Genomic DNA, 27889 nt, shown 5'->3' with positions numbered 1-27889 from the left:
TTGGAGGTTCTGCTTTTTAATTTAACTCCTAACTGTTTAAATTCTTTCAGCAGTGCCTTCATTCTGTTGGATTCATGTCCAGCAAGGGCACAAGATGCAAGTGTGACTTCCATTGCCTCCTTTATCTAGTGATGATTAGAATGTGGAACTTGCTAATATATGGAATAGCTGAGGTGAACATCATAGATGCTTTTAAAGGGATACTAGATAAGTACAGGAGGCAGAAAGGAATATAAATATATGCTGATAGAGTGAGATGAGGTAGGGCAGGAGGAGACTTGTGTGGAGCAAAGACATCAGCGTGGACCAGTCAAGCTGAATGGTCCATATCTGTACCGTACATTCTATGTAATTACAGCTGCAGCAATAGTGCAAAGTGACTTTGCTGAAAGTTAGTTAGATCCTGATTGTGAATTTACACAACTGTACCATAGGTACGAAGCACCATTGATGGGGCTGTTGTATTGTAAATGCTGCCTTCATTGCAAGTTAACAAGTATGTACTCATTCCAGTCTCCTCAGTAGCACGTTTTTCTGAGGGAAAGAATACTTCTCACCTTCACCTTGCACCTTGCCATTTGGTTATGCAACCAACCATCAGTAGCACTTTATCTACTAGAGTACACTTCACACGACAGTGTATACACAAACAGCTCAAGGGCTAAAGAAAGCAAAAAACGCATAAACATGTAACCTACAAACACTGTGCAATATAATGAAATGAACACAATTTTACTATAGCTTGGGAGGTTATCATTTTTACAAAGTATTAAAATATCAGTTTGCCCAAAAGGCACTAATTCCTCTTACATCCGCCAAAGGGTGTATGAAATATCTCCATTACATTAAGGTTGAAAGAAACAATCACCTCTACTACCCATATTCTTGGGTAGTAAACTCAAAATCACACAGTATAGGAGGCCATTCAGCCGATAACACATTTTGAAAGGGCTGTAGAATAAGTTGCATTCCCCACCTCCTTCCCCAAAGCCCTGCAAGTGTTTTCCTTTTCTAGTGTACATCCAATTCATTTTTGCAAGTTAATATAGAAACTGCTTCCAAACTCTTTTGTACCACTCACTCTGTAACTGTTGTGGTAACACTTTGAAACCATCAGCTTCCTTAAAATCCAGGCATAAAATTTCCTTATGGGCTCCCCCAGTCAGCTGCCATGATATTGGCAGAAATGCTGGTGAAACAGCAAAAATAGTCATTTACTCTGTTTATCTAAAGTTCCCACTGAAGCTATGAAAGGGTTTGGAAGAACCTATGTGAAAATTTCTGGTGACTAACTTGTTTTTCCATGCGATTTTGCAGCTTCAGAAATCTACATGAGCTCATCATTAATGACCTTAACAAGTGGTGGTGGTGGGGCAGGACTGAATTTGTCTGTATTCATTAATGTTCTTCCATTTTCAGGGGGCATGGAACCAAGAGTCATACAAAACATTGGATGAATAGTCCATTGGGTACACTTTACTCTTTGTCAGAAATAGTGGGTATGATCTTGATGTTTTATCAGCTCCATGAGATCTGAATGTGTCCTTTACATAACATGAAATAGGCTGTAATACACTGTAATGGAACAATTTTACAAAATATACAGTATTCAAAATAGTTTACAGTAGTTATGTGGCACTTGTCAATGTCTCAGTGATCCCACTGCAAGGACACATTAAGTTACGCAGGCTTGAATTATCCCACCCAGCCCACCACAGGTCTACTCAGGGCACTGAATTCCTGCGATTCTGTCTCTGGACCAGTTGCCTATAGTTAGGGTGTGAACGGTTTAAACTGCCACCATCTTCAGAGTCCTCACTGTCACTCTCTGAGGCTGACACATCTTGGTCGCTATCGTATTCCTTTTTCAGCTCCTGAATCCCAATGTGAAGCTCCAACAACCGTTTCACCAAAGTCTGATTCTGGAAGCGCATTTCCGTCTGTGAATTGTAAAGGATGGGTTAGGATCATTACTTACTGAGAAGCTGAGTCATTGGGCCAAAGCCCTATACTCCCACATTTAAAACATAAGAAACAGGACTAGGAGTAGGCCATACGGTCCCTGAACCTGCTCTGCCATTCACTACTGACCTTCATCAACTCCACTTTCCCATACTAACCCCATACTGGTCGATTTCCTTTGTGTTCAAAAAATCCATTGATCTGAGTCTTTAATATATTCAGCAACTGAGCATCCACAACTCTCTGGGGCACAGAATTCCAAAGATTCACAACCTGCTGAGTAAAGAAACTTCCCTTCATCTCCGTCTTACATGGCTGTCCCCTTGTCCTGAGACTATGAGCAGAGTTGAGAAGAGTGGGTGAGATGATAAATGATATCCATCAGTCGCAGTTATTTAGCACAAGCTTGTGGTTTAAGAGCTTGTTGATTATACAAGGAAGAAAGACAGAGGCAGACTTCCACAGTTTTGCGATCCTGGGAGAGAATGAGTTAGCATTAGAGACACTGTGATGAGCAGCCCTGATTTCAACACAGTGAAGAAACAAATTTCAAAGAGAGTTTCCCAGGTTTTGGGGCTAAAACTGACTAATGAAACACTCGGTAAAAAACAGATTGGTTTAGGTTACAAAACAGGTTAACATCAAAAAAAGAATGATAATTCCTCAGGCTTGAGTCTCCCTGATATCCAAGTTACATCAGCTTCAGCTTGTCTTGGCCATTTTGGGTAAATATCAGCCGTAGAACCATAGAATGGTTACACCAGAAAAGGAGGCCATTCAGCCCAGTGTGTTTATTCTATCTCTCTGCAAAAGCAACTCAGCTTTTGTCACTCCCCCACCTTTTCCCCATAGCCCTGTAATGTTTTTCTCTTCAGATAATTATCCAATTCCCTTTTGAAAACCATGATTGAACCTGCCTCCACCAAACTCTCAGGCAGTGCATTCCAGATCCTAACCACTCACTGTGTAAAAAGATTTTCCTCATGTCGCCTTTGTTTCTTTTGCCAATCACCTTAAATCGGTGTCCTCTGGTTCTTGACCTTTATGTCATTGGGAACAGTCTCTCCCTTCTAGTCTGTCCAGGCCCCTCATGATTTTAAAGACCTCTATCAAATCTCCTATATATAATATAATATATAATAGTCTGAGCTTCCCGGATCTATCCTCATAACTGAAATCCTTCAACCCAGGAACCAATCTAGCAAATCATTTATTTGCCCTCTCTAATCATAATCGAATCATAACTTTTGTTTAAAAGACAGCAAATCTATTTTAGACTTAGTATTATGTAGGGAGAGCAATTCACTAGAATTTACAAACACAAAACGCACAGTGAAATTTGTATTTCACGGTTTTAGAGTGTAGTCCAGCCTGAAGCCAATATCTGAAGTTTGGATTTAAGCCAAGCAGTGCTAGTTTACATATTGATCATCTAAAACCTCAATTTGCACTTGTTTGGTTAATTTTTAAAATTATCACTCATTCTTGGGATGTGAGTGATGCTGGCAAGACATTGGCCATCCCTAGCAGCCCTGAGATGGTAGCGGTGGGCCACCTTCTTGAACCGTTGGGTAGTGTTCTTTCAGCGAGATGTTAAATTGAGGCTTCGTCTGGCCTTTTAGGTGGATCTAAAAGATTCCATGGCACTATTTTGAAGAATGGCAGAGGAGTTCTCCCCAGTGCCCTGGCCAATATATAATCTTCAATAAACATCACGTACGAGAAAGGACAACGGCACACCCCAGCCCTGTCAACCCTGCAAAGTCCTTACCAACATTTGGGGGCTTGTGCCAAAATTGGGAGAGCTGTCCCACTTACTGGTCAAGCAACAGCTTGACATAGTCATAGTAACCATGGGTTACTTCAATCTACATATAAAGTAGACTGGGTAAATCTAATGAGTACTAATGCTATGGAGGACAAATTCCTGGAACGTGTTTTTTTTTAATTCATTCATGGGATGTGGGCATCACTGCCTAGGCCAACATTTATTGCCCATCCCTAACCGCCCTTGTTCAGAGGGCATTTAAGAGTCACCCACATTGCTGTGGGTCTGAAGTCATATTGCTGTAGTCTGGAGTCACATGTAGGCCAGGCCAGGTAAGGGTGGCAGATTTCCTTCCCTAAAGGACATTAGTGAACCAGATGGGTTTTTACCACAATCGGCAATGACTTCATGGTCATCATCAGACTTTTAATTTCAGATTTTTACTGAATTCAAATTTCACTATCTGCTGTAGTGGGATTCAAATCCAGGTCGCCAGGGCATTACCCTGGGTCTCTGGAAGACTAGTCCAGTGACAATACCACCGCCTGGTTTTCTAGAGCAGTATGTTGAGGAACCAACTAAGGAACAGGCTGCTGTATTTTAGACCAAGCATTATGTAATGAGAAAGGACTAGCTAATAATCTTGTTGTAAAATAACCTTTAGGGAAGAGTGACCATAATATGATGGAATTTTCCATTAAGTTTGAAAACAATGTAGTTCAATCCGAAACTAGGGTCCTAAATCTAAACAAAGGAAACTATGAAGGTATGAGGCAAGTTGGCGTTGGTGAATTGGGAAAATACATTAAAAGGTATGATGGTAGACAGACAGTGGTGAGTATTTAAAGAATTAATATACGGTTTACAACAAATATACATTCCTTTAAGGCATAAAAAAACAACAGGAAAAGTGAGTCAACTATGGAAGTTAAAGATTGTATTAGATCAAAGGAAGAGGCTTATAAAGTTGCTGAAAAATGTAGTAAGCCTGAGGATTGGGAGCATTTCAGAATTCAGCAAAGGAGGACCAAGAAACTGATAAAGAAAAATAGAATATGAATGTAAACTAGCAAGAAACATAAAAATGGACTGCAAGTGATTCTAAAGGCTTGCAAAAAGGAAAATATTAGCAAAGACAAATGTGGGTTCATTAGAGGCAGGGGCAGGAGAATTTATAATGGCAATAGGGAAATAGCTGAGAAGCTAAATAATTACTTTGTGTCTGTCTTCTTGAAGGAAGATACAAAAAACCTCCCAGAAATAATAAAGAACCAAGGGACTAACGGGAACAAGGAACTGAAAGAAAGTAGTATTAATAAAAAAGTAGTACTGGAGAAATTAATGGGACTGAAAGTTGATAAATCCCTGGGACCTAATGATCTACATCCCAGAGTGTTAAAAGAGGTGGCTATAGAGTGAATACACTGGTGGTCATCTTTCAAAATTCTGTAGATTCTGGAATGGTGCCTGCACATTGTGAGGCTGCAAATATAACCTCAATATTTAAGAAAGGAGGGAGAGAGAAAATGGGGAACTACAGAACTGTTATCTGACATCAGTAATAGGGAAAATACTAGAATCTATTATAAAGGATGTGATAACTGAACACTTAGAAAATAATGATCTGATTGGGCAGAGTCAACATGGATTGATGAAAGAGAAATTATGTTTAACTAGGGTGTGCCTAAACCACATGGACTGCAGTGGTTCAAGAAGGCAGCTCACCACCACCTTCTCAAGGGATGGGCAATTAATGCTGGCCCAGTCAGCGAAACCCACATCCCATGAATGAATTAAAAAAAACAAACGTGTTGGAGTTTTTCTGAGGATGTTACTAGCAGAATAGATAAGGAGGAACCAGTGAACGTGGTGTATTTGGATTTTCAAAAGGCTTTTGATAAGGTTCTACAACAGGAGTGGGATCTTATCGAAAGATAAGGCAGTATCCTATTTAAATGGAGAGAGATTTCAGAACTTAGTCGTACAGAGGGATCTGGGTGTCCTAGTACATAAGTCACAAAAAGTTAGTATGCAGGTACAGCAAATGGATGGGAAGGCAAATGGGATGTTGGTGTTTATTGCAAGAGGAATGAAATATAAAAATAGGGAAGATTTACTGCAACTGTACCAAGCTACTTGTCACAGATGCATCTGCCCATGACAATTTTGGTTGGAGTGACCACCGTACATCCCTTGTGGAGATGAAGTCCTGTCTTCACATTGAGGATATCCTCCATCGTGTTGTGTGGCACAACCAGCAAGTTAATTGGAATAAATTTCAAACAGATATAGCTACTCAAAACTGGACATCCATGAGGCGTTGTAGGCTATTAGCAGCAGTAGAATTCTATTCAACCACAATCTGTAACCGCTTGGTCTGACATATCCCCCATTTTACTATTATCATCCAGCCGGGGAATCAACCCTGGTTCAATGAAGAGTACAGGAGGGTATGCCAGAAGCAGCACCGGGCATACCTAAAAATGAAGTGTCAACCTGGTGAAGCTATAACACAGGACTATTTGCACGTCCAACAGCATAAGCAGCACGTGGTAGAGAGAGCTAAATGATCCCACAACCAACGGATCAGATCTAAGCTCTGCAGTCTTGCCACATCCAGTTGTGAATGTCGGTGGACAATTAAACAACTCACTGGAGGAGGAGACTCCACAAATATCCCCATTCTAAATGAAAGGGGAGCCCAGCACAGCAGTACAAAAGCTAAGGCTAATGCATTTGCAACCATCTTCAGCCAGAAGTGCCAAGTCGATGATCCATCTCGGCCTCCTCTGGAGGTCCCCAGCATCACAGATGCCAGTCTTCAGCCAATTCGATTCATTTCACATGATATCAACAAATGGCTGAAGGCACTGGATACTGCAAAGGTTATGGGCCTGACAACATTTGCGCAGTAGTACTTAAGACTTGTCCTCCAGAACTAGCTGCGCCCTTAGCCAAGCTATTCCAGGGCAGCTACAACATTGGCATCTACCTGGCAATGTGGAAAATTGTCCATGTATGTCCTGTTTACAAAAAAGCAGGGCAAATCCAAGCCGGCCGATTACCCCTCTGTGTCTCCTCTTGATCATCAGCAAAGTGATGGAATGGATCATTAACAGTGCTATCTGGTGGCACTTACACAGCAATAACCTGCCCGCTGAAGCTAAGTTTGGGTTCTGCCAGGGTCACTTAGCTTTTGCCCTCATTACAGCCTTGGTCCAAACATAGACAAAAGAGCTGAACTCAAGAAGTGAGGTGAGAGTAACTACCCTTGGCATCAAGGCAGCATTTGACTGAGTGTGGGATCAAGAAGCTGTAGAAAAACTGGAGTCAATTGGAATCGGGGGAAAACTCTCCACTGGTTGGAGTCATACCTAGCATAAAGGGAGATGGTTGTAATTGTTCAAGGTCAATCATCTCAGTCCCAGCACATGGCTGCGGGAGTTCCTCAGGGTAGTGTCCTGGGCCCAAACATCTTCAGCTGCTTCATCAACGACCATCACTCCATCACATGGTCACAAGTGGGGATGTTCGTTGATGATTGCACAATGTTCCGCAATATTTGTGACTCCTCAGATGATGAAGTAGTTTGTTTCCATATGCAGCAAGACCTGGACAACATTCAGGCTTGGGCTGATAAGTGGCAAGTAACATTTGCACCACACAAATGCCAGGCAATGACCATCTCCAACAAAAGAGAATCTAAACATCTCCCATTGACATTCAGTGACATTACCATCGCTGAATCCCCCACTATCAACATCCTGGGGGTTACCATTGACCAGAAACTGAACTGGACTAGCCATATAAATACTGTGGCTACAAGAGCAGGTCAGAGGCTGGGAATTTTGCAGTGAGTAACTCACCTCCTGACTCCCCAAAGACTGTCCACCATCTACAAAGCACAAGTCAGGAATACTCCCCACTTCCCTGGATGTGTACAGCTCCAACAAAACTCTAGAAGCTCAGCACCATCCAGGACAAAGCAGCGCACTTGATTGGCACCCCATCCAATACCTTAAACATTCACTTCCTCCACCAGCAATACACAGAGGCAGCAGTGTGTACCATCTACAAGATGCACTGCAGCAACTCACCAAGGCTTCTTTGACAGCACCTTCCAAATCCGTGACCTCTACCATGTAGAAGGACAATGGCAGCAGATGCATGGGAAAACCACCACCTGCAAGTTCCCCTCCAAAACCACATCACCATCCTAATTTGGAACTATATTGCTGTTCTTTCACTGTCGCTGGGTCAAAATCCTGGAACTCCCTTCCTTACAGCACTGTGGGTCTGCAGTGGCTCAAGAAGGCAGCTCACCATCACCTTCCCAAGGGTAATTAGGGATGGGCAACAAATGCTGGCCTAACCAGTGACACCCTCACCCTGTGAGTGCATATAAAAAGGTATCTGGTCATTATGATAGTCACTGTGCACAAATTGGTTGTGTCTTTCCTACATTAAAACGGTGATTGTGCTTTGAAAAATACGCTGTAAAATTTATTGGGATGTCCTGAGATTGTGAAAGGTGCTGTATAAAAGCCAGTTTTTTTTTCAGTTGAGTGCTTGCCAGGCCACTTCATAGGTTAGTTATGTGCTAATGTGTCACTGCTGCAAATAGAGGTCAGACCAGGTAAGGGCAGCAGATTTACTTACTTAGAAGGAAGTTAGTAAACTAGTTGGGTTTTTATAATAATCTTTATAGTGTACAACTCATTCTCAGCAATTAAATTTTTAAAATGCTTAAGGGTGCAGCTTCTACACAGTCTGAATGTTCTTAATTTTTTTTATTCATGGGATGTGGGCATCGCTGGCTAGGCCAGCATTTATTGCCCATCCCGAATTGCCCTTGTTCAAAGGGCATTTAAGAGTCAACCACATTGCTGTGAGTCTGGAGTCACATGTAAGCCAGACCAGGTAAGGACAGCAGATTTCCTTCCCTAAAGGGCATTAGTGAACCAGTTAGATTTTTACAACATTCGACAATGGTTTCATGGTCATCGTTAGACTTTTAATTCCAGGTTTTTTTTATTGAATTCAAATTCCGCCACCTGCCTTAGCAGGATTCTAACCCAGGTCCCCAAAGCTTTACCTGGGTCTCTGGATTAGTCCAGCAATAATACCACTATACCACCACCTCCCCAAATTATTAAATTAATTGCAGGTGGGTTTGAAAGATGTCCAGTGAGTATTTTCTATCCCCAGTTTGCCACCACAATAGTGACAAAACTCTGTGAGAAACTCACTGCATTGTTCCAGACTCGGTCGGTCTTGATTTACGCTACATTTACATATAGGGTGGGATTTTCCAGTCCCGCCCACCACGGGAATTGTTGGGGCAGAACTGGAGAATCCCACCCATAGTGTTGGTGTCAAATTAAACCACTGTTCACCAACATTAAGAATATTAGATTTCTTAATTGCTCTTAGGGTGTGGGTACTGTGGCAGGATGGTATATACTATCCACCCTTGGTTTCTCTAAATAGGGGGTGGGTCAGATTTATCTGCCTCTGCTTGGCATAAACCAGGTGACAGGCAGGGGGGCTAATCCAGACCCCTTCCCACAATCCACACCCGAATCTAGCCAACTGCAACTTTAAATTACAGGTGGCAAGGGCACCCACTCCATACTGCCAGAGTTGGGGTTCTGCAGTTTGGGCTCTGATTCACTTAAGAATCAATGACACCCTCATTCTGTGAATGAATATAAAAATGTATCTGGTAAAAGGGTTCTGATTCAATTAAGAACATAATAGGAACAGGAGTAGGCCATTTGGCCCCTTGAACCTGCTCCGCCATTCAATAAGATCATGGCTGACCTGATTGTGGTCTTAACTCCACTTTCCTTAACTCCACTGCCTCCTATAATCCTTGACCCCCTTGTAGATCAAAAATCTGTAACTCAGCCTTGAGTATACTCAATGGTCCAGCCACCACTGCTCTCTGGGGAAGAGAATTCCAAACACTAATGACCCTCTGAGAGGAGAAACTCCTCCTGATCGCCATCTTAAATGGAAGGCTCTTTATTTTTAAACTGTAAAACCCACTAATTGTAGATTCCCCCAAGAGAGGAAACATCCTCTCAGCATCTACTCTGTCAAGCCCTCTCAAAATCTTATATGTTTCAGTAAGATGACCTCTAATCCTTCTAAACGCCAATAAATATAGGCACAACCTGCTCAACCTTTCCTCATAAGACAAACCCTTCATACAGGAACCTAGTGAACTTTCACCGAACTGCTTCCAATGCAGGTATGTCCCTCTTTAAATAACGTGGCCAAAACTGAACACAGTACTCTAGGTGCGGCCTCACCAACGTGCTGAACAGTTGCAGCAAGACTTCCCTACTTTTATACTCCACCTCCCTTGCAATGAAGGTGAATACTGTGTTTGGTTTCCTAATCACTTGCTGTACCTGCATTCTGACTTCTTGTGATTCATATACAGGGACATCCAGATCCCTTTGTACTGAGGCATTCTGCAGTTTCTCTCCATTTAACTAGTATTTTGCTTTTCTTTTCTTCTTGCCAATGTGAACAACCTCACATTTTCCCACATCATATTCCATCTGCCTAAATTTTTGCCCACTCATTTAACCTGCCTTTTTCAACTCTTTGTATCCTCCTCACACCTTACTTTCCTACTTGTCTTTGCATCTTCAGAAAATTTGGCTACAGTAGTTGACCCCTTCATCCAAATCATTAATATAGATCGTAGATTTGCTTTTTTAACCTGTTTAACCTATTTGAGGCCTGAGTGGGGGAACAGTGGTGACATCCCAAACTGAACCAAACCTAGAGGAACAGCTGCCAGAGCCAGAAAAGGCAAGATAAGTTTTTAAATTTGTTTTTAGTTTCTTTATGGACTAGGGGGAACAGGAGTGTCCCTCGGGGCCCACAAGGAAGCCTTGGGCCTCCACTGCCCCAGGCTTATCTTATTACATATATATGTACATTTTATATATATCTTACCTTATCTATAGGGCTGGGGAGCACACCCTGATTCCCCAGCAATGCCCTATTTTAAGCGCTGGTCATTCGGTTCCCACTGAGTCACCAGCTGTTTGGGTCATTAGCGGAATGAAATGGGTCTCAAGCCATTAAATTGCTGAGCTTCCCTGCCATCTCTCCTAAACAGGCTGTCTTTCACTAAAATTCCCACCCGTGAGTTAAAATTGGACCAGACAACTGGAGTCACCTGTCGGGTGGTAATGGGTGGGAAGTTCCCTTCCCCTCCCCACAACAGGCATTAGTGAAGCAGTTTGGATGTTAACAACACAACAGCTTTCAACATTGTCCCACAAATTAAACAAATTGGTGGTTGAATTGGACGACATGTTAGGGTGGGAACTCAACCTCCAGGTAACTAATCCAATACCAGAACCACTGGACTGCTGTGCCCGTCTGGTAATACTGTAGCTTTAGATGAATTATAAAACCACAGGCAGACAGATATGCATTCTGCATTTGCATGTTAACCCTAATTTACGTTAGAGTTATTTTTGTATAGAGTGATTCTGGAACAAAATAGAGAGAGGTTCACTCCCCCTTACCAGGACAATGTCACAGACACATATATACACCGTGAAAATCCTGCACCGCTTTTACTGCATTCTTCACACTAATGAACAATATTTAAATTCAAGACATCAATAGGAGGATGCAGTTAAATTAATTTACTGGACTATTACAGTATAACCTGCTCCCTTCCAATTATACACTGATTTAAATTATTCCAGATTAATTCTTTCCTCCCCCACTCTCTGCCCCAGGCTATCCCATCTCTTTCCCCACTCTTTGCCCCAGGCTATCCCATCTCTTTCCCTATTCTGGCTCAGGCTATCCCATCTCTTTCCCTATTCTGCCCGAGGCTATCCCATCTCTTTCCCTATTCTGCCTCAGGCTATCCCATCTCTTTCCCTATTCTGCCCCAGGCTATCCCATCTCTTTCCCTATTCTGCCCCAGGCTATCCCATCTCTTTCCCTATTCTGCCCCAGGCTATCCCATCTCTTTCCCTATTCTGCCCCAGGCTATCCCATCTCTTTCCCTATTCTGCCTCAGGCTATCCCATCTCTTTCCCTATTCTGCCTCAGGCTATCCCATCTCTTTCCCTATTCTGCCCCAGGCTATCCCATCTCTTTCCCTATTCTGCCCCAGGCTATCCCATCTCTTTCCCTTTCTGCCCCAGGCTATCCCATCTCTTTCCCTATTCTGCCTCAGGCTATCCCATCTCTTTCCCTATTCTGCCCCAGGCTATCCCATCTCTTTCCCTATTCTGCCCCAGGCTATCCCATCTCTTTCCCTTTCTGCCCCAGGCTATCCCATCTCTTTCCCTATTCTGCCCCAGGCTATCCCATCTCTTTCCCTTTCTGCCTCAGGCTACCCCATCTCTTTCCCTATTCTGCCCCAGGCTATCCCATCTCTTTCCCTTTCTGCCTCAGGCTACCCCATCTCTTTCCCTATTCTGCCCCAGGCTATCCCATCTCTTTCCCTATTCTGCCCCAGGCTATCCCATCTCTTTCCCTATTCTGCCCCAGGCTATCCCATCTCTTTCCCTATTCTGCCCCAGGCTATCCCATCTCTTTCCCTATTCTGCCCCAGGCTATCCCATCTCTTTCCCTATTCTGCTCCAGGCTATCCCATCTCTTCCCCACTCTCTGCCCCAGGCTATCCCATCTCTTTCCCTATTCTGCCCCAGGCTATCCCATCTCTTTCCCTTTCTGCCCCAGGCTATCCCATCTCTTTCCCTATTCTGCTCCAGGCTATCCCATCTCTTTCCCTATTCTGCCCCAGGCTATCCCATCTCTTTCCCTATTCTGCCCCAGGCTATCCCATCTCTTTCCCTATTCTGCCTCAGACTATCCCATCTCTTTCCCTATTCTGCCTCAGGCTATCCCATCTCTTTCCCTATTCTGCCCCAGGCTATCCCACCGCTTTCCCTATTCTGCCCCAGGCTATCCCATCTCTTTAACAAAAACAGAATTACCTGGAAAAACTCAGCAGATCTGGCAGCATCGGCAGAGAAGAAAAGAGTCGACGTTTCGAGTCCTCATGACCCTTCAACAGAACTGTTCTGTTGAAGGGTCGTTAGGACTCGAAACGTCGACTCTTTTCTTCTCCGCCGATGCTGCCAGACCTGCTGAGTTTTTCCAGGTAATTCTGTTTTTGTTTTTGGATTTCCAGCATCCGCAGTAGTTTTTTTATTTTTATCCCATCTCTTTCCCTATTCTGCCCCAGGCTATCCCAACTCTTTCCCTATTCTGCCCCAGGCTATCCCATCTCTTTCCCTATTTTGCCTCAGGCTATCCCATCTATTTCCCCACTCTCTGCCCCAGGCTATCCCATCACTTTCCCCACTCTCTGCCTCGGGCTATCCCATCTCTTTCCCCACTCTCTGCCCCAGGCTATCCCATCTCTTTCCCCATTCTCTGCCCCAGGCTATCCCATCTCTTTCCCTATTCTGCCCCAGGCTATCCCATCTCTTTCCCTATTCTGCCCCAGGTTATCCCATCTCTTTCCCTATTCTGCCCCAGGTAATCCCATCACTTTCCCCACTCTCTGCCCCAGGCTATCCCATCTCTTTCCCTATTCTGCCCCAGGCTATCCCATCTCTTTCCCCACTCTCTGCCTCAGGCTATCCCATCTCTTTCCCTATTCTGCCCCAGGCTATCCCATCTCTTTCCCTATTCTGCTCCAGGCTATTCCATCTCTTTCCCCATTCTCTGCCCCAGGCTATCCCATCTCTTTCCCCATTCTCTGCCCCAGGCTATCCCATCTCTTTCCCTATTCTGCTCCAGGCTATCCCATCTCTTTCCCCATTCTCCGCTCCAGGCTATCCCATCTCTTTCCCTATTCTGCTCCAGGCTATCCCATCTCTTTCCCTATTCTGCCTCAGGCTATCCCATCTCTTTCCCCATTCTCTGCTTCAGGCTATCCGTGATTAATCCCTGTTTCCCCGAATCATTCAAGAGATTCCAAATCTCTTTTCCATATTTCTCACCCAGACGATCCCTGGTTATCCCTGTCTCTTTTCCCCAATCTCTGACTTTGACTTCCTGCGTTTTTCCCAGTTCTCTTCTCCCATTCGAGACCCAGACTAGGCAGGTTCAATCCCAGTCTCTTCCTCCTTCCCCACCACTGGCCCATTTCATTGTTCCTGAATCCTCTTCCTTCATCTCTGGCCCAGACATTCCCCGGTTAATCCCCATCCCTGCCCCCCACTCTCTGACCCAGTCTAGCCCTGGTGATCCTCACCTCTCTCCATACTCTCTGCAGGCCATCCCACTCTCCTGCCCCACTCTATCCCCATCTCTTTCCATGGCCTCTGACCTGGTGTATCCCAGATTAATTCTATGACACTCCAGTTCCCTGGTTCTGTCACCCTTCCACCCCTCCACCACCGTATCTGGGTTTCCAAACCTGGATTATTCTGTTAATCCCTGTCTCCCCGCATTAATGCAGATCTCTTCCCCCATCTCTCCCCCTGCAGCTCTGAAGGACAGATGCTGGCCAGAGTCGCAGGGATTTCCAAGCACTCTCTTGTTTTTTTATGTATTCCGCATTTCCCTGGTACGGACTATCCCTGGTCGATCCCAATGTCTCACCAGTTCCGATTTAAGCCACACCAGTGCTTTCTCCATGTCTATCCTCTGCCTCTTGCCCTGCGGGTCCCATTCGATGCCAGAGCAGCTCTGCCCGGGCTGACTGCTGCTGCCTCCCCCGTCGGCGAACCTGTTGGGTTTGGAAGAGAAATCCTTCAGCCTGGTCAGCAGCAGCTCCATCCCCGAAGCGCCCGCCTCTACGAGCCGGGGTGAGAGAGCTGGGACTGGGGGAGGCGGCCGCCCAGCCTCCGCCAGTTCACCAGCGGCGAATCCCGGGCGCAACACACACACAGAGGAGAGAGAGAGAGAGAGACGGTCTGTCAGGAAGATCCTGCTCTCTCTCTGTCACATCGGGAGTCCAGGAAACCTGGAATCAAGTTGAACCCCACCAGGCAAAGCAGAGCTGTCCTTTACAAACTTCAGCTCTAACGTGAAGGGGCGGCCTCAGTGACTCAAACCCTATCAGGACACGCGTTGCAACCATTTCCTGATCCCCAAGTGTGACAGACGTGACTCAGCTCTGGTCCCTCCTCAAAGCATTAAATACCTCGCCAAGAAAAACCAGTGTTGCCAGTCTGCCAGTGTTTTCCAGGTTCTGACCAGAGTCTTCAAGGAGTGTGGGGAGACTGGGGAAACTGGGATTATTCCCCTTAAACCAGAGAAGGTTAAACGGAGATTGATCAGAAATGTTCAAAAATCACAAGGAGTTTTGACAGAGTGCATAGGGAAATACCGAGCTGGCGGGGGGGGGTCCTGGAACCAGAGAACAAAGGTATTTGGCCAAAGAATCAAAGGCAGGATGGGGAGTTTTTTTTTTAAATGTAGGGAGTTGTTGTGATCTGGAATGTACTGCCTGAAAGGGCGGTGGAAGCGGGTTCAATAGGAACTTTCAAAAGGGAATTGGATAAATAGTTGGGAAGGGAAAAATTTCAGGGCTATGGAAATGAGTAGAGGGGGCGACACTAATTGGATCTATCTTTCAAACACCCTACACAGGCTCAATGAGCCGAATGAACACCTTCTGTTGTGCAAGGATCAATGATCCTTACCCCGTGTTTCTCTTCTGACAACTATTTGGAAGCAAGGAAAAGCAGGATATTTGTTTAAAGGGTGAGAGATTAGTAAATGTTGGTGTGCACAGGAATTTGAGTGTTCCTGTACACAAATCACAAAGTGCAGAAGAGGCCCTTCGGCCCATCGAGTCTGCACTGACAGGTGAGAAACACTTGCCCTACCTATTTAATCCCATTTATCAGCACTTGGCCAATAGCCTTGAATATTATGAGACGCCAAGTGCTCATCCAGGTATTTTTTAAAGGATGTGAGGCAACCCGCCTCCACCACCCTCCCAGGCAGTGCATTCCAGACCGTCACTACCCTCTGGGTAAAAAAGTTTTTCCTCACATCCCCCCTAAATCTCCTGCCTCTCACCTTGAACTTATGCCCCCTTGTGACTGACCCTTCAACTAAGGGGAACAGCTGCTTCCTATCCACCCTGTCTATGCCCCTCATAATCTTGTACACCTCGATCAGGTCGCCCCTCAGTCTTCTCTGCCTCAACAAAAACAACCCAAGTCTATCCAACCTCTCTTCATAACTTAAATGTTTCATCCCAGGCAACAACCTGGTGAATCTCCTCTGCACCCCCTCCAGTGCAATCACATCCTTCCTATAATGTGGCGACCAGAACTGCACACAGTACTCCAGCTGTGGCCTCACCAAGGTTCTATACAACTCCAACATGACCTCCCTACTTTTGTAATCCATGCCTCGATTGATAAAGGCAAATATCCCATATGCCTTTTTCACCACCCCACTAACATGCCCCTCCACCTTCAGAGATCTATGAACACACACGCCAAGGTCGCTTTGTTCCTCAGAACTTCCTAGTGCCATGCCATTCATTGAATACTTCCTTGTCAAATTACTCCTTCCAAAGTGTATCACCTCACACTTTTCAGGGTTAAATTCCATCTGCCACTTATCTGCCCATTTGACCATCCCGTCTATATCTTCCTGTAGCCCAAAACATTCAACCTCACTGTTAACAACCCGGCCAATCTTTGTGTCATCTGCAAACTTACTAATCATACCCCCCACGTAGTCATCTATGTCATTTATATAAATGACGAATAATAGGGGACCCAGCACAGATCCCTGTGGTACGCTACTGGACACTGGCTTCCAGTCACTAAAGCATCCTTCTATCATCACCCTCTGTCTCCTACAACTAAACCAATTTTGAATCCACCTTATCAAATTACCCTGTATCCCATGTGCCTTTGCCTTCTTTATAAGTCTCCCATGTAGGACCTTGTCAAAGGTTTTGCTGAAATCCATATAAACTACATCAACTGCACTACCCTCATCTACACACCTGGTCACCTCCTCAAAAAATTCAATCAAATTTGTTAGGCATGACCTCCCTCTGACAAAGCCATGCTGACTATCCCTGATCAAACCTTGCCTCTCCAAGTGGAGATAGATTCTCTCCTTCAGAATTTTCTCCAATAGTTTCCCTACCACTGAGGTGAGACTCACTGGCCTGTAGTTCCCTGGCTTATCTCTACAACCCTTCTTAAATAGCGGAACCACATGAGCTGTTCTCCAGTCAACAGAAAGTTAATTTGCAAGTACGGCGAGCAATCAGGAAAACAAATAATATGTTGGCCTTTCTTGCAAGGGGTTGGACTATAAGAATAAGGAAGCCTTGCTGCAATTATATAGGGCTTTGGTGAGACTTGAACCTGGAGTACTGTGTACATTTTGATATCCCTAGCTACAGAAGAGCAAATTGCCTTAGAGGGGCCGCAATTAAAGTTCAACAATTTGATCCCTGTGATGAGAGATTTGCCCTATGGGAAGAATGGGCTTAAACTCTCTGAAATTTTGAAAATCAAGAGGTGATCTTATTGAGGTGTACAAACTTCTTAGAGGGCTTGACAAGATAGATGCTAAGAGGTTGTTTCTGTTGGCTGGAGATTTGAGAGATAGAAGTCATAGTCTCAGCATAAGAGGTTGGCCATATAAAATTGAAATGAGGAGTCATTTCTCCACTCAGAAGGTTGTGAATCTTTGAAATACCTACCCCTGTGATGTGGATAGTCAGTCATTGAATATCTTTATCACTTAGATTGATAGATGTTTGGACGCCAAAGATAATGGGGATAGTGCAGGAAAAATTGAATTGATGTAGAAAATCAGCCAGGATCTTGATGAATAGCAAGGCAGGCTGGAGGAGCCAAATGGTGAGCTAGCCAGCGATGCCCACATCCTGTTAATGAACTTTAAAAATCTGCCTTCTTGAGCCACTGCAGTCCATGTGGTGTAGTTAAACCACAATGCCTCTAGGGAGGGAGTTCCAGGATTTTGGCTCAGTGACAATGAAGAGACAGCAATATAGTTCCTAGTCAGAATGGTGAATGACTTGAGGTAGAATGTGCAGATGCTGTTGTTTCCATATTCTTCCAGGTGGTACAGGTCATGGGTTTGGAAGGTGCTGTCGAAGGAGCCTTGGTGAGTTGCTGCAGTGCATCTTGTAGATGGTACACACTGCTGCCACTGTGCATTGGCGGTGGAGGGAATGAATGCTTAAGGTAGTAGGTGGGGTGTCAATCAAGCAGAATGCTTTGTCCTGGATTGTGTTGAGCTTCCTGAGTGTTGTTGAAGCTGTATTCATCCAGGCAACTGGAGAGTATCCTGATGAAAGTGGGCACTGACTGCTCCAGTATCTGAGGAATTGCGAATTATACTGAACATTGTGCAATCAACAGCAAACATCCCCGCTTCTGACCTTATAATGGAATGAAGGTCATTGTTGTGCCTAATTGGAGGAACTACTGGAGCAGTGTCCTGGGATGAGATGATAGGCTTCCATTTTCTTCTTGCTGGCTATGAATTCAACCAACTTCAATTTTGCTAGGGCTCCCTGGTGCCACACTCGGTCAAATGCTGCCTTGATGTCAAGTGTAGTCATTCTCACCTCACTCTTTGAATTCAGTTCTTTTGACCATGTTTGAACTAAGAGTCTAATGAGGTCTGGAGATGAGTGACCCTGGCAGAACCCAAACTGAGCATCAGTTGTTAATAGTGTGTTAATTATACTGTTTATATTGTTAAGATACAGAGGTGAAGGGCATTGTTTAGTTAAGCACTTTGATCACATTTAAATAGGGGGCACGCCTGGGCATCCCTGGAGAGGGAGCACACGGTGTCGTTCCACAATTGGTGGGCACCACAGGGGCTGGGGTGCATCATCACCCCCAGAAATTATATTTTGGTTTAGTTAGTTAAGTTTCCTTTGATGTTTTGATTTTTGCTACAGTGCCCGACCAGGAACTGCCATCCCCTCTCATTTATTGATTTGTTTAACTTATTGATTTTTGTTTTGCTAAAAGAATATAAATAGGGGGTGTGCCTAGGTGTCCCTGGTGAGGGAGCATGTGGTGTCCACTTGAGGCTTTCTGCCACTGGTGGGCATCACTAGTGCTGGAGTGCATCACTAGTTCTGGGAATGACATATTAATTTAATTAAATAAGTTTCCTTTGAAAGTTTTGTGTTTTATTACAGTGCCCCTTTAAGGGGCTGCCACCCCTGTTAATTGTTAATTAGTTTATTTTATTGGTTTATTGTTTATTTAAAATAATATAAGTAGGGGACAGCTGGGACACTAAGGGTTGGAAGATGTGGTATGAGACTGAACAAAGACAATAAACTCTCTCAGTAAAGAAAAGCTCCATGTCTTGGTTTTGACTTCACCAACCGCTTGGATTCTGTTAACATCAGTGAACAGGTTGTTGCTGAGAAAGTGCTACTTAATAGCACTATCGTTGACCCCTCCATCACTTTGCTAATGATTGAGTGTAGACTGTTGGGCAGTAATTGTCCTGCTTTTTGTAGACAAGACATAGCTGGGAAATTTTCCACATTGTCGAGTAAATGCCAGTTTTCTAGCTGTACTGGAATAGCTTGACCAAGGGCATTGCTAGTTCTGGAGCACAAGCCTTTGGTACTACAGCTGGAATGTTGTCAGGTCCCATTGACTTTGCTGTATCCAGTATCTTCAGCCAATTCTTGATATCATGTGATGTAAGGTGAACTGTCTGAAGACTGACATCTGTGATGGTGGGGACCCAGGAGGAGGCCAAGATGGATCTTCCACTCGGCACTTCTGGCTGAAGATGGTTGCAAATGCTTCATGTCTTGTCTATTGCACTGATGTGCTAGACTCCATCATCATTGAGAATGGGGATATCTGTGAAGCCTCCTCCTTTGGTTAGTTGTTTAATTGTCCACCGCCATTCATGACTGATTGTGGCAGAACTTTGATCTAATCTGCTGGTTGTGGCTTAGCTCTATCCATGGTATGCTGCTTCTAGTATTTAGTATACGTGGAATCCTGTGTTGAAGTTTCACCAGGTTAACACCTCACTTTTCGGCATGCCTGGTGCTGCTCTGGGCATACTTTCCTACACTAGGGTTGAACCAGAGTTGGTCCCCTGACTGGATGGTAATGCTAGAATGAAGAATATGCTAAGCCATGAGGTTATGGATGTGCTTGGCCCATTTGGAGCACTCTTGGTTCTGAGGTGGGAAATCATGGGCCCATGTCCCACAGCAAAGACTTGATCACATAATCTCAGCATAATCACTTCCTTGGTACGGTCCTGAGGTAGTGCTGCACTGTCAATGGTGTCATCTTTAAGAATGAGAGTTGACTTGGCTGCATTTTCTCATGACACTCTTTGGAGAAGAGCACAGGAGTTAATAGCCAACATTTATCCCTTAATCAACATCACTAAAAACTGATTAACTGGTCATTTATCTCTTTGCTATTTGTGGGACTTTGCTGGGGACAAATTAACTGTCAAATTTCTTTACCTTACAACAGACACTGCACTTCAAAAGTATTTAATTAGCTGTGAAACACTTTGGGATATCCTGAGTTTTTCTTTTTATTATATGTAATGTGCAATGTTTTGTATCACTTTGCTCCAAATGTAAAATCATTAAGCAATTCCCTGCCATTCTCTCCTGCTGTTGTTGCAGCAGAGCACTCAGTCTACCCAATATTAATACCTCAACAATAATATTGCCTTTAAGTATTACTTGGGTCATCATGGATATTACAAAAGTGATCGAATCACATAGAATGAGTCAGCAGATGCCTTTAACCTGAGGGTCTGGACTGTATCCAGAAAACACAAGTGCTTCACTCTGTTGGTTCATGACATCATCTGCAATTGTTTGATTTCAGTTCGAGTCTCATTGCTCACTCCTTTTATGTTCATAAAAGCAGGTAAAATCTAAACAAATCATTGCTCACAAAATATAAGATGTTGCCTATGTGGTGGGTCCTAATTATTGTGAATTATTTTAATTCCTTTTAAGTGCATACAAAGGAGGGCACAAGCTCCACATAGTATAGATCATAATTCAGCAATGAATTTTCTCTTCGTTGCAATATTTAAACCAGATGGATTTTGCTAAACGTGTCCACACATCAGCAAAGGCCTGATGGCAGCAACAGCCTGGAGTAACAGGTTGTTCACATCAGAACTGAGGGGCTACCGTGCAGGTATATTACTTTAACATGCCAATGACTCAAGTACCTTTGACTGTACAACCATAAGTTGATGAATGTCACCTGCCAGTTTCTCCTTTAAGTTGTATGATCATTGTATTTTTATGGACTCAAACTGTCCTGTAGGTACTTATATCATAGTATTAACCAAAGATGCAACAATGCATGGTATTAGGTAAATTGGACCAAATACTCATGTTTTTTGTAAATGTACTGATTCAATTTTTCTTACAGCAAACTCGGTTACTGCTTCATGAGGCAAGTGTTAATCTATTATATTACACACTAAGTTCCATAGAGAGCAACAGCTATGGTAAGCTTCAGTTATAGAATTCACTAAATGTGACATCAAAAAGCAATGCTGATAGATGCCACCTTCCCCAAGGAGTTTTAATATGATGCAGTAGTGCTGTTAGCACCTGACAAATGGATCCCCCTCCACTGACAGCACTGTTAAACCCTAGATTGTAAAAAAAGACTTGAAAGGTATAATAAGGTGGGTCAAGTGGATCAAGTGGCAGTAGGAGCACATTTAGCAGGCAGTGACCATTGTATCATGAGGTTTAGGTTAGCTATGGAAAAGGACAAGGAGCAACGCGGGGTAACAATAATTAACTGGAGGATGCCTGGCTTCAATGGGATGAAAATGAATCTGGCCCAGGTAAACTGGAACCAAAGATTGGCAGGAAAATCTCTAATGGAGCAATGGGCTGAGTTGAGGTACAGTCAAGGTGCATTCACAAGAGAGGCAAACGTAGGACAAACAAAGCCAGAGCTCTCTGGATGATGAGCGAGAGAGAGAGTAAGATGAAGCAGATAAAGGCTGCATGTGACAGATGTCAGGTTAATAATACAAGTGTGAACCAGAGGCGTACTGAAAAAAATAAAATAAAAATACCTGGAAAAACTCAGCAGGTCTGGCAGCATCTGCGGAGAGGAACACAATTAACGTTTTGAGTCCGTATGACTCTTCAACAGAACTAAGGAAAAATGGAAAAGAGGTGAAATATAAGCTGGTTTAAGGGAGAGGTGGGACAAGTACAGCTGGATAGAGGGCCAGTGACAGGTGGAGATAACCAAAAGATGTCATAGACAAAAGGACAAAGAGGTATTGAAGGTGGTGATATTATCTAAGGAATGTGCTAATAGGTGACATTAAGGGTAGAAAGCAGGACAAGCAAGGTACAGTTAGCCCTAGTGGGGGTGGGGTGGGGGGAAGGGATCAAAATAGGCTAAAAGGTAGAGATGAAACAATGGATGGAAATACTTTAAAAATAATGGAAATAGGTGGGAAAAGAAAAATCTATATAAATTATTGGAAAAAAGGGGGATCGGAAAGGGGGTGGGGATGGAGGAGAGAGTTCATGATCTAAAATTGTTGAACTCAATATTCAGTCCGGAAGGCTGTAAAATGCCTAGCTGGAAGATGAGGTGCTGTTCCTCCAGTTTGTGTTGAGTTTCACTGGAACATTGCAGCAGGCCAAGGACGGACATGTGGGCATGAGAGCAGGGTGGAGTGTTGAAATGGCAAGCGACAGGGAGGTCTGGGTAATGCTTGGGAACAGACTGAAGGTGTTCCGCAAAGCGGTCACCCAGTCTGCGTTTGGTCCCAATGTAGAGGAAACTGCATTGGGAGCAACGAATGCAGTAGACTAAATTGAGGGAAGTGCAAGTGAAATGCTGCTTCACTTGAAAGGAGTGTTTGGGCCCTTGGATGGTGAGGAGAGGGGAAGTAAAGGGGCAGGTGTTGCACCTTCTGCGGTTGCATGGGAAGTTGCCGTGGGAGGGGGTTGAGGTGTAGGGGGTGATGGAGGAGTGGACCAGGGTGGCAGATTGTGAAATCCCACAGAGGTCGCCTGTTGGGCCCTGAAAAGAGCCACTGGCATAGAAATTGAGTGCTGAGGTCACTTTCACAGCCACTGGCAGTGAATGCCCTCCATGTCCCCTTGGCGCCAAAGTCCTGCAGTAAGTGGCAGATGTGAGCCACCAGGTCCCTAGACATGTGCAGTTGTCGGCGACACTGGTTTTCAGTCATCTGCAGGAATGTCAGGCGGTGTTCATAGACCCTGGTGTCACTAGGCGCCGACCAGCCACGTCTCACTGTCACCTCTGGGCAGCGTGTGCGGGAGACCCAGCAGCCCCTTCTTCATCAGGATGCTGCTCCTGCCTTTGCACGGCCAGATGCCCCAGTCACTCTCTCCTCCGTCTTCTACGGTCTCTGTAGGCCATCAGGCATACAGCTAGGTTACCAGGATCCATGATCCTGACGTGGTCCTCCTGCAGCATGAAAGACAGAGACAAGTGATTATCATGGCTGCACTTAGCACCTTTCCTGGCCCTGTGACTGCCCCTTAACGCTTCCCGGAGAGTGCTGGTCACCCCTCGGATGGCCAGAGATGAGTGCACTGCATGGCTGCCCTGTCAACCTGTGACATGGGGGACACTGGTCCAAACCGGGATGCTGAGATTGCAAAGGGCTGTGAGCACCTCCAGCAGTGACTGCTACATGGTGAGTGTTGGTGAGGAGATTGTACAACGTGTGCAGTCCAACTGCTCCGTGGTCCAATAAAGTGGTGGCGGACTCGAAGTCTGTGCCGGGGGAGAGGGAGGTGCGGGTAAGGTATGGAGCTTTTGGTGGCCCTTTGGTGCCTCCGTGTTGCTTGCACGGGTGGGCAGGCTAGAAGCCTGACCCCAGACATATCACTGTGGCTGCGCCTGATCTGTCTCAGTTGCAGAGGCATGGTCAGTTTATACAGGCGTCCCTAATGCGCAGCCACTCCCCTCACTTACCCTGTCCCCCTCCTCGATTGCCTGTGCACGGGAAGCAGCACCAGGGCAGCACTTGACACCCCCCACCCCGCTCAGCAGTCGCCTCTGGGACCAGTCATCAGTTGGCCCTGCCCCCCCGGGGCCTGTAAACAACAGGCAAACTGTGGAGAACGCTGTTGCTCACTCACCTCAGTTCCCCCAAAGTGAAGGCCGCCAAGTGCACATCACCTGCGTGCTGTTGTGAAACACGTCGGCGTGCTTTCCCGCTGAAGTGGACGGACGATATGGCGGGGTTCCGAGACCCTGGTGGGATGGCCTTTTAATTATATGCTAAAGTGTTACAGTTAGCTCCCTGCCGACTGATGGGAAATGTGGCCCGCCATCGGTTTAGTTGCGCCATATTTTCAGCGCATCACGCCAGCGGGCTCAGGAAATTCCGCCCATTGTGTGGGCTAAAAGTCGCTTAAGTGGAGGTATTAGAAAGGTTGGCTGTACTTGAAGTTGATAATCCCCAGGACTGGGTCAGATGCATCTGAGGATACTGAGGGAAGTAAGGATGGAAATTGTGGAGGCACTAGCTATATAATTTTTCAATCCTCCTTAGATACACGGGTGGTGCCAGAGGACTGCAGAATTGGAAATATTACACTCTTGTTCAAAAAAGGGTTGAAGGACAAACCCAACAACTACAGGCCAGTCCGTTTACTTCAGTGATGGGAAAGCTTTTAGAATGTATAATCTGGGACAAAATTAAAAGTCATTTGGACAAGTGTGGGTTAATTAAGAAAAGCCATGACGGATTTGTTAAGAACAAATTAACTAATTTTAAAAAGTTTTTTGATGAGGTAATAGGGAGAGTTGATGAGGATAATGCGGTGGTGTGTTTGATAAAGTACCACATGACAGGCATGTCAGCAAAGTTGAAGCCCATGGAATAAAAGGGACAGTGACAGCACGGACACAAAGTTGGTTAAGTGTCAGAAAACAGAGATTAGTGGATTTTCAGACTGGAGGATGGTATATAGTAAGGTTCCCCAGAGATTGGCATTAGGATCACTGCTTTTCTTGATTTATATTAATGATCTAGACTTGGGTGGAGGGCACAATTTTAAAATTTGCAAACGACGCCAAACTTGGATGTATCATGAAATATGAGGAGTATAGTGTCACAAAAATGTGCTATTTGGAATTGATTTGATATCTCATCAGCTGGTTTCACATCTTAAAATTTTTAAAAAGGGCCATTTCACTGGAACACAAAGACACTGACTTAAAATGGCTGCCAATTTGCATCTATTTAGCCACAGTCCATTTCACGGGACAAATACGTCCTACTTCACACTAACACGTGCAAACACACAGTCAAACCCTAAGCATGCAGAAAGATTATAGCGTGTTGGAGGTTAACCTTGGCCAAGTTAAAGTACAGATAAAAAAAGTCAATAAGAGTTCACTGATCAGATCTGAAGGTATTGGTTCTTCAGTTGGGTCTATGGAGGCTCCAACAGAGACAAGGACTTCCCTGGAGGTGTGAAAAGTTTCCTTCCTATCTCATCCAAATGGAAGAATGAACCATTCAGGAGTTAATTGCTAGAACATTAAAATGAATCACCTCGGCTATCACAATGGCTAGGAGGAGCTGTGCCAGACATGAGTTGATCAGCTTCCTCTGAAAATATACAACTGAGATGGGGAAAGGTCATGTGACACAACCTTTTGTGTAGATACTTGAATTTGGGATTTAGCAGAGATACCCTAGCTGCTGGAGTGAGCAGCTGTCTCTCGCTCCAACCACCACCCACCCAGCACCACCACCACCGACCCCCTACCCCGCCCACTTCTCTCTTGCTCTATCTATACTATTCCATCTAAACTTTGAACTCCGTTTGGCTGAGTTAAAAGTGTAACTACATTCCTACAGCAGACAGAGACACTTTACTGAAAGCCATTGGATTTCTACAACAGTGTTTCCAGGAGGAAAGGGACGTACCAGACACAACTTTAAACCAAAATAAAAGCAAAATACTGTGGATGCTGGAAATCTGAAATTAAAACAGAAAATGCTGGAAAAGCCCAGGTCTTGCAGGATCCGTGGAGAGAGAAACAGAGTTAACGTTTTGAGTCTATATGACTCTTCTCTGAAGTTAATATCCAGTACTCAGTAAAGTTGTGTTTCTCTCTGCATGCTTGGGGTTTCAGTGTGTATTTGTGCACCTTAGTGTGAAGTAGGACATATTTGTACATTTTAAACCTTTTATCTGGGTGGGTTTAGTATAATAAAACTAATCCCTTAGGTGTCTAGCTCAGTATTACCAGTCTGGCTTAATTCTTACAAACTGCACACAGTCAAGCACATACTGAATTGGCAATACAGCATCCTTTTTAAAATTCAAAACCTCTCCTATAGCCAAATAAGGAGTTTGAAAAGAAGAGAACCAATCTATCCCTTCTCACTTGGTCAAAACAATGGTGATAGACTTCAGAAGGACATATACAGGCTGGTGGAATATGCAGACAAGTGGCAGATGAAATTTAATGCAGAGAAGTGTGAAGTGATTCATTTTGGGAGGAAGAACAAGGAGAGGCAATTTGAATATAGTGTACAATTTGAAAAGGGGTGCTTGAGAGACCTGGGGGTACATGTGCATAAACTGTTGAAGGTGGCAGGACAGGTTGTCTTACTTACTTAGACTTAGTACCTCCTGCAGCTAGAGGGGCATGAGGCAGACAGACTTTTTCATTCTCTCCTCTTCACAACCAGTGTTCTCATGTTGCTCCAGTGTCTGTTGACCAGCTGGAAATCTCTACTGACAGTCTGGCGCCAGTTTATCTTTAGTCAGTTGCCGCCCCCTTCTTCTACTCCAATAGGAGCCCACTCACAGCATGACCTGATGGGCAGGCCACAATAACAGAAGCCGGGTATCATGGCCAAGCCAGCTGAGTCATCTCATATGGATGATGGATGAAATAGGAGGCTGTTCTGAGCATTTTATTACTTTAGTGCTGGGTACCTCTAGTGTCTGACTAATAGCCTTCAAAAACACCTGATATCAAAGGCATCCAGCTTCTTTTCTTGGCAGGTTTTCAGGTTCCAAGGGCAGAATTGTCCCAGAATTGCACTAACTGCAGTAATGGGCATGAAAAACGATGTTTTACCCGCTGCCCACAATGGCGGGTTTTCGCACCTTATCGTCTGCTTCCCACCTCATTAATTATGCAGCCACAGGAAACTCGCTGTCTCGCTGGTGGGCGGTCTCTGAATCGCCCACCACACCGTTACCTCAGCATTTCCTCACTCCGGGGGCCATATCTAAACTGCAGCCACACACACAGTTCTCAATGTCTGCAGCCCAGGACTGCTCCAGTGAAGACACGGCCCTGAAAGCTGAGGGGGGTTCAGTGATCCGTCACTGGAATGCCTTTGGGAGGCCCACCGTGATATCCTTCACCACAGCTCTGGCCGCAGGAGGTCCAGCAATCCCACCACTCCAGCTTGGGAGGTGATGGCAGCGGTGATCAGTGCCAATGCTGCACAGAAGAGGCTGGTCACCCACTGCAGAAAGGGGATGAATGATCTCATCCGTGCTGCCAGGGTACGGCAACTACCTCCTCACTCTAAACTCTCACACTCACAGGGTCATCACACATACACTGGTATCTCACTCACTGCCAGCTCAAGGGACATCACCACTCACTCTCTCACACACACCCTCACATCTCCATCTGGCCTCATCTCCTTTACAGATTGCATCCTCAGACCTCACTATTTTGAGGCCATTTGCACAGAACGTGTGTCTCCACACACGCCCTGGGATATCCCCCTTCCCCAGTACAGCCCTCGTCCTGCAGCCTCTTCCCTTGCCTGAGGCCACTTCACCCCCTTCCCCAAGCAAGCCCTAGCCCTGCAGCCATTGAAAAGCCACCCCCGCCTTACGACTGGTCTGGTAGATAGGCCTGCCTGTGAGCCCCCCTAACAGTGATGTGGTACTGCCTGCAAAGCCTGGTGCTGATGACTGTGAGTGCTGCCCGAAGCAAGGGAGGCAAACAAACCTCGAAGTCCCGAGTGAAGAGCAGCCGGCCAGGCGCACATCGCTTATGTACGGTTGTGAAACACATCGGTGTTGTGCCTGGACGATCCAGCATGGGGGGAGATGATTCCGGCGAGCAGGGCTTATCGATGCTAAGCTATTGAAATTAGCTT

General features: G+C 45.0%; 1 protein-coding gene and 1 pseudogene across 1 annotated transcript; both read right to left on the bottom strand.

Moving 5' to 3' along the window:
* Positions 1–459: 459 nt before the first annotated feature.
* Positions 460–14767, bottom strand: LOC144688381 (uncharacterized). The gene is made up of 2 exons (XM_078554854.1): positions 14339–14767; positions 460–1940 (listed from the first exon to the last, which is right to left on the bottom strand). The coding sequence occupies exons 1-2, from the start codon at positions 14513–14515 to the stop codon at positions 1725–1727; spliced, it is 393 nt and encodes a 130-aa protein (XP_078410980.1). The 5' UTR covers positions 14516–14767; the 3' UTR covers positions 460–1724.
* A 6059-nt stretch (positions 14768–20826) lies between these two features.
* LOC144689297 (small nucleolar RNA SNORA53) lies at positions 20827–21089 on the bottom strand (annotated as a pseudogene).
* Positions 21090–27889: the final 6800 nt, after the last annotated feature.

Source organism: Cetorhinus maximus, chromosome 13, assembly GCF_964194155.1.
Source record: "Cetorhinus maximus chromosome 13, sCetMax3.hap1.1, whole genome shotgun sequence".
Taxonomy (NCBI): domain Eukaryota; kingdom Metazoa; phylum Chordata; class Chondrichthyes; order Lamniformes; family Cetorhinidae; genus Cetorhinus; species Cetorhinus maximus.
The sequence above is the reverse complement of the archived record's forward strand: the minus strand, read 5'-3'. Positions and strand labels throughout refer to the sequence as shown.